General features: G+C 46.0%; 1 protein-coding gene across 1 annotated transcript in view; it reads right to left on the reverse strand.

The window, feature by feature from the left end:
• Nucleotides 1-7,489, reverse strand: part of MRRF (mitochondrial ribosome recycling factor) — a 10,820-nt gene extending 3,331 nt beyond the window's left edge. Inside the window, exons 1-4 of the mRNA XM_009870530.1 lie at nucleotides 7,484-7,489; nucleotides 6,583-6,738; nucleotides 5,262-5,380; nucleotides 3,232-3,323 (exon numbers count right to left, since the gene is read on the reverse strand). Of these exons, the coding sequence (XP_009868832.1) occupies nucleotides 3,232-3,323; nucleotides 5,262-5,380; nucleotides 6,583-6,649 (278 nt within the window). The 5' untranslated portion in view covers nucleotides 6,650-6,738; nucleotides 7,484-7,489. The remainder of the gene's footprint in view (nucleotides 1-3,231; nucleotides 3,324-5,261; nucleotides 5,381-6,582; nucleotides 6,739-7,483) is intronic.
• Nucleotides 7,490-7,495: the final 6 nt, after the last annotated feature.

Raw genomic sequence — 7,495 nt, forward strand, 5'->3', positions numbered from 1 at the left:
GCTGCTGAGCCTTTAAGGAAATGTTTTTGTTTATGCAGCGCTGCCAGATTTCCTATGCTTCTTGGCACGGGGTCACAGCTTTCATGCCTCCTTGTCTGTCTTTATTAACACCAATTTCTTTTTATCACTGCGCAGCGCCGTGGAGTTCCTCAGCGGGTTTTATGTTCCAGCCAGACCGTGTGTAAATTCTCAGCAATGCTACCAACAGTGCCAGAAACGGACACTTTTTCAAGCAGATGCTGTTTCTGGTTAAGGAATCCATCAACACGAGCCAGGCCCGAGGTTTCTAAGGACAGTTGTTTAATCCTGCCCCCAGATCTGGGATTTTTAAGCTGCTCTTAGGTATGTTTTCTTTTCTGTCTCATAACTACTGCCCTCACCCCCCTCTTTAAAGCCGAAGGAGCGCAAAGAGAACCTGAGGGAGGGGTGCCCAAAGCTGGGAATGAGGAGAAGGTCCCTGCCTGTCGCCCCACGGATGCTCCGCTCCGCGCGTTCGGCAGGAGCAGACCTGACTCGGCTCACGGCATTTCTATGCCTACGAGTAATTTCTGTATCTCAAACACTAGGAATTTCCTACGAACGGAGAGAGGGACCCGTTAAAGGAGAGCAGGCTTAACTAAACACTCCGCATGCATAATTGCACATAAACACAGGGTGCAACACACATTGCCCAACAAAAAGCCCACGAGAGACTTCTGCTGATGAGCAATCCGCAGCAGCCCAGCTCGGGAACAGCTTCGTTGTGGGTTTTTTTGTTGTTGTTGGTTTTTATTTTTTAATTTTTTTTTCCCCAATGAATTCTTTTCGAGTCCTCTCTCCCCGTAGTAGGTATCTTTGCATATTTCTTAAAGGGCAAAGGGAAAAAAAGCTCACAATGAGTCATTAAACTTTCAAATGAGTCATCTGGCTTTCAGTAAAGCATGTGTAAAAATATTACTAATTTACAAACAATATCCAGTGTAACACAATGGGTCCAAAAAAGATGAATCTAAAAATGAGCCAATACCATAAAAGACACAAGGTCAGGTCAAATTCAGCCAAGAGATCAACCAATACAAATGTTCCCATGGCTGGTTTTTTTTCTTTTTTTTTTTTTTTTCCTCTTTTTAAACCCTCAGAGAATACTTTTTACACAAATAAATATTGCCTATGCAGTGCTAGCAACACAAACAGGCGAATGCCTCAGGGAGCGAGGGGATCCTAGCAGGCAGCAGAAGTAAACACGAACGAAATGAGTGTATTTTTTCTGTGAAAACTGCAATGCAAAAACTAAACTAACAGAATAAATACTGAAAAGGAAACTTCACTTAAAAATGCTCAGCTGGAACACTCTCAAGCACCGAAGCACAGCTAGACCTGCATAAGGCAAAATGCGACACATGCCCAGCTGAGAGGTCAGGCTAAAAAGGGTTTTTAGTTAAGTAAGGACAATTCAGGTTTGATTTTACTTTTCCTCTGCCTCCTCGTGAAAGAACCAATTTCTGCAGAAACAATATTGCCTCTTCATTTCCGATTTGCTCACTCGTTTTGCGCAGCCAACGTAATTTTGGCAATTCTGCTGCATCTCTCTGTCAGACAGCCTTTGATAAACACCTTTAGAGTTGGGAAAATGAGCAACTTCACAAATTAAAAAGAGGCCTCTAGCAGAACTCGATTATTTCCGCCTCCTTTTACACTGAAAGGTTTTAAAAGGTTGAAACTGTCTGCTTGTCTTTTGGTAAGTAGGTGAAATTCTGCCAGACCTGGTGGCGTTACCCAAGAGCAGGAGAGCAGCCGGGACTGGAGGTGCCCATGAGAACAGACCTGAAGGACGCGAGTTCTGGGCCAAAAATCTCTTTAACGTGGGATTTCCTGGGCCAAACAACTGGGAGAAAAGAGCCTGACACGGCGCAGGAACGCGGGAGCACCCTAGGCAGATCTTCGCTAGGGAGAGAAGACTGGCTTTCGCTCTGCAGCACCACAAAAAGTAGTGACAGACTGTCTGCGTTTGTTTAAAAATTTGTTTAAAAAACAGTATTTTTTTTTTTAAACATCAGGATTTGCACTTTTGGAGTTTCCTCCCCTGCAATTCATATTCAAGGATGACCCAAGTGCCCATTAACAATCAAACCACTGTGCAGCAACCCGGGAGCCTCAGCAATTATGAAGATAATGGTGCCCTCCTCCTCCTCTCCTGAGGAAATGGGGGAAGGGCAGGGAACGAGGGGAAAAGAAAATCAGCAAATAGAATGATAATGTCATTCCCTCTCACCGACAGCAATGGAAAGCTGCAATTAGACTTCTCTGATCAAAACGCTACATAAAATTCCGTGGAGTTTTTAAAGTCGGTCTAAAGCACGAGAAATCCTTGGTTCGTCTTTACTGAGAAGTCTCCTGCTCGTAAAACGCGGTGCGCGTGCGAGGTGTTTGGCCGCGTACGGAGCCAGATTTATCCTTTGTGGGAGTCATTTGCCCACCACCAGCCTCTGAGTTTCAGCCGAAAGGATCCCGTCCGCAGGCAGAGAGCCCGGCGTGCTGCAGCCCCACACAGGCGACGCAGGGACCCCCAGGGTGGCTTCAGAAGCTCTGTCCTGATCTCAGCTGGGGCACCGGCACCTCCCGCCTTCTGCCCGGGCTGGGAGACACCCGTGATGGGTGAGGGAAGCAACGCTCAGCCCTCGGCCAGGAGCAGCCTGGTTTTCTATCAGCCCTACAGCAAAATTTCCACGCAGCTGTGAGTTACGTAATGTGCACTACACGAGAAGAGGGAGTGGATTTTCTAGTCAAAGCTATTGATTTCCTTCCTCTTTCTTGACTTCCTTGTAGTGCTCTCTGCAGCAAGGTGCTATTCACCCGAATACTACTAGTTCACTACTGAGTTACTGCTGCTCCATGCCAGTGTAGTTCAAGGAATCTGCAGCAGGGCAGCAAAGGATCAGCCCCTGAACTAAGGCAAAACAGCTTCAGAAGCCCTTGGCTGTCTCTTGCAAAGTGCTGCAGCCAGCTAGGACCAAGTTTCCTCTGCAGGAGGAAGATAAAGAACAACACGACCAACCATCAGATGCCAAAAGGTGGTGGCTTAGCGCTCAGACACTTGGACAAGGTGCCACCAGGTGCTTCTAGGGGCTCAGATTTTTTTCCAAACGTGAAATACAGCTATTTGGGCAGCAGCTGCATCACGACGTTACCGCCGCTGTTCACGCCGTGCGCTATCTCACGTGGCAATGAACTTGGGCACCCATCAATACTCACTTAGGAACTGGCACCCGAATTATTGTCCCATCCACTTCTGGGTTCAGGTTCATGCCGCTCTCCCTTATAGCCTTCGTCACTGCAGCTGTGCTCTGTAAAACAGATCAAAAGGTAAAGGGAATTAGGAAATAATCATTCCCATATGCCAGAACTCTGTCAATAGTTGGCAATCCATCTCCATGGAACATGGAAACATTTACTTCTGTTACCAGTAAGATCAGGAAGTTACATTGGTGCGGAGAGCTTTGATCAAACCGAATGGGAAACTACGGCCGCGCTCGGTATCGGGGTAGGGGGGCGCAAAGAGGGGAGAGGGGAAGGGAAGCAACAACAAAAGAAAACTGTTTTGCGTCTTTGAAACTATTTGAATGGTTTGAGGCAACGCAGAGTAAAACCGCAATAAATTCCCAAGGCATAGCCTGACTGTGGCGAAGGAGATGAAAGATTCTGAGCATTTAAAAATTCCAGTTGGATGTTTCCCACTAGAAATCACACGGTGCCAATTTAGAAACATTAACTAACTTAACCACTTCGGCGCTAAGGCCTAACCACATTACATCAGGGCAGTAGCAGTCGGCTGAGAAAGAGCGCCTGTGCCCACTTCTGTGTTTATTTTACAAACTTATTACTTAGGATTAACTTCTCAAAACTCCACCACTGCTGGCTGACACTCTGCTCCACGGCACGCAGGTTTGCCCGGTAACTGCAAAGTGATGAAAAAGCGTTCTTCCCCATCCCAGGTGCTGCTGTGCCTCCACAGAGCATCAGGCTTCAGGGCTAAATGGGAGTTTTGCCGGGATCTCCTGCAGAGCTCTGCCAGGTCCCTTCGTTCTTGACATGGAAATAACAAGACTGAGCGAGTCCGCATTCGCTACAAGGTGCGTTGCCATTTCTGATGCTCTTTCCCATAATTACTTCAGCTCCCGGCTGCTGCAGTAAACTGTATTCATGAAGTGCAGCTTTTGTCAGCTGAGGCACAAACTCTGGGTGTGCGTTCAGGTCCCCGACACGTGGCATCACTGAGCAAAGCAAATGCTCCGCTCGGGTTTCGTAAGACACGACTGCTGTCCTCTAGACAACAACGGCAGAGAAAATGCAAGATGATCTCAGCATGTAAGGAATGTAAATGTGTTATTCTATGGACAGCGCTTGCTCTGTCGGAAGCAAATGCTCAGTAAAAGCTGGGTTGTTTAATACACACGTTGGAGGAGTAAGGGGAAAATATTGCAGTGCTGCCCCATCCTCTTGCAGCCCATGAAATAACTAGCCACGCTTAAAAAACATTGTCTTGTTTGGTTTTATAACTCTCAGGCAAACACAATTTGGCCCTGCAAGTCCTTTTCTACGATTATTTTCTTTCCCAGACTCTTCAGGCATTTTTATTTGCTTTTCAATGCCACGAAGTACCGACTGTATGCTGTAAATAATGACATCAAGGAAACGTGTCTGTCGTGATTTTAAAGAGTTCAACCTGTCCACGGAACAGTTAGGGTATAAAACAACTGCACTGAGAGAAACAGCTCTAGTTCAAATGAAAAATGGTCCCTTGGCTTAGAAACCAAATGCAGGCAAAGTAGTGGGATGTTTAATTTCTCACATGTCCATTTCTCAGCCTGAGCTCCCGCCTGGACACGGGGTAAATCGTGGAGCAACTTCCCCAGCCTCTCAGCTCCGGCGCTCTGTGGGACCTCGGTGCCCTCGCCGACGAGGGGAGATTCATTCTTCAAAGCCACCACGCGCACTGGATACACTTTAAGAAACACTTAGGCATCAAGTGCCTCACGCTGACCTCCTCCGAAACTTTGCTGACCTAATTAATTGGGGAAAGCCTTCGCAAAATAAATAGAGATAAGCTCTGGCAAACCTCCAGAGCCGAGCAGGATGAATCGCTAACCTCGCTCCTGCTCCTGTCCGTGAGCGCGCTACAGGGCACCACTCGTGCTTGATCCTGAGGTGGGACGCAGGTTTGCTGCCCCATTTAAGGGCAAGTCTAGCCAAGGCTGCTGCAGAAAACTAAGGGAACTCCTCACCTCTGGAAAATTGGTCATGTTCACGACAATGAGCTGCGGTGACTTCTGTGAGATCTGCCCCAGCTGGTTCAGCGGAAACTTCCCGTCTTTTGTCATCACGATTATGTGGTCGAGGGCCCCTCAAAAGAAAGAACCAAACACGGGGAGGTTCAGTACGATACAGCAGTTCGCGGCGATGCCGAAGGAAAAAACACGTATGCCGTGTCCCGCTTCCCTCCAGGTATGCAAAACACAGGTTTTATAGAAATAAAAAACATGTTTATTTAGAGTTCGGGCGCTGTTTGTGTTCATGCATCCCTTGTGGTATTTGCAAGCTAAATATTTCAACATTACTCTAAAGCACGGAAATGTGAAAACAAATCTCTTTTTGGTTTTGTTACTGGGATAGTAAAATTAAGCAAGATTGCTAAAATTAAAAGGAAATAGTTAATTCTTCAACTCTTCAAACTTAAGGAAAATCAGTATGTTGTTGTCTTTAACTTAGCAGTGTTCTCTTAAACCCTCCTTTTTTTTTTCCAAGTCCCAAGAGGAGGTGGTGTACACTGCCTAATTTTAAGTATTCAGTTTCTCCCTGAGCTACTCTTAATCTGCTCTCTCCTTTCTGCTGCAAAATGTTAACAGGCCAAAAGGCACAAGGGACAAAAAGTACTTTATCAGTGCAATTAAAAAAAATACCTATGGTTAAAATAAATAGTTAAGAGACTGAGCTACGCTTTCCGACTCCATTAAAGACTGAGGTGCCCCTGCCAGAGCTGGGGTGGTGAATGATTCAAATTTGGTCATTGTTTAATGTTAGATTTTATCCCTGAAACTTGATACTACTTACAAATACGTATGTTCAGCGTGTTATAGAAACTGTAGCTTATTCAAATATATTCACATTTCTTCCTAAAACACAAAATTCAGTAAGTGAATGAGGCTTGTAAAGGTCACTAACCACAGAGACGCACAGCAAAAAAAAAGTTTGTATATACCAGACACCGGCCTGATGGCAATTTCCAAAAGGCTAATTTAATGGCAATTGGATTTTTCCTGCCCTACTGCACCATTAGCTGACAACCTGCTTCTTCATCACATCTGCAAACAGTTCAGTTAGACACTTCTGACATCTCCCACTTACAAAAGCTATTTCCAGGAAGCTATTAACAAAAATGGATTCTTCCTGGTCAAGCTCAGGGTGAAGAAAGCCTCTAGTTGGGGACGTCAGGCTGTAGTAATTGGGTGCCCAGTGAATAACGCAATAAAATACCAAAGTTCTCCATTACTAGGATTGGTATTGCTGTTTACAGGCAACAGAGCATCGCACAATAAAGTTACCAACCTGGTGAGGTTCTAACACTGAGATTTCTGCTGAAATCTTCTTTCAGAGCTTCTACCACTGCCTGCATGTCTTCATTGGTTTCCTCCAGATTGATAATATCCTCAACTAGGGCAGCACTGATATTCACTCTGGCTTGACTCTGCCCTTTACCTTTAGCTGCAGATTACACATAAAATTAATTTCTATTTTTGACAACGGTTACTTGTTGCATTAGAAAGCAGAAAGAAGATATTAAACACCCTGTTAGATTAAGAATTGAGTCTAATGAGACAGAAGTAACTATTCTTTTTTACGGGTAAATAGCCCAGCACTTGAGCACAAAAGCCAAATTTGCAGGTCACGCCATGTGCGCTGACCCCAACCTGGACTGTTCACAAGGGCGTGCAGTAGTAGGACAAGGGGCAATGGTTTTGAGCTAGAGCAGGGTAGATTTAGATTAGATGTCAGGAAAAAGTTCTTTACCATGAGGGTGGTGAAACCCTGGCACAGGTTGCCCATAGAGGTGATGGAGGCTCCATCCCTGGAGACATCCAAGGTCAGGCTTGATGGGGCTCTGAGCAACGTGTGAGCAGGTTAAAGATGTCCCTGCTCACTGCAGGGGGGCTGGACTTGATGACCTTCAAAGGTCCCTCCCAGCACAACACATTCTATGATTCTACGGTTCTATGATTTTACGATTCTATGAGTGATTCTGTGGTTCCATGATTGCTCCCTCCTGCCCCAGCGCTGCAGCTCCAAGTGGTGCCTCTCCCGCAGGAAAGGCTAAAGTTTCCCATCCCCTGCCACACTGTCAGGCAAACCAGCTCCTCCAGAGCGTGAGATCAACACCAGCACACAAGATAAAAGGGCTGGCAACATACAGAGGGGTTGCAAAGACCAGGCAAAAGGCTGCCGCCGTTACCTTTTTTGGTAG

Source organism: Apaloderma vittatum, unplaced genomic scaffold, assembly GCF_000703405.1.
Source record: "Apaloderma vittatum isolate BGI_N311 unplaced genomic scaffold, ASM70340v1 scaffold23915, whole genome shotgun sequence".
Classification (NCBI taxonomy): domain Eukaryota; kingdom Metazoa; phylum Chordata; class Aves; order Trogoniformes; family Trogonidae; genus Apaloderma; species Apaloderma vittatum.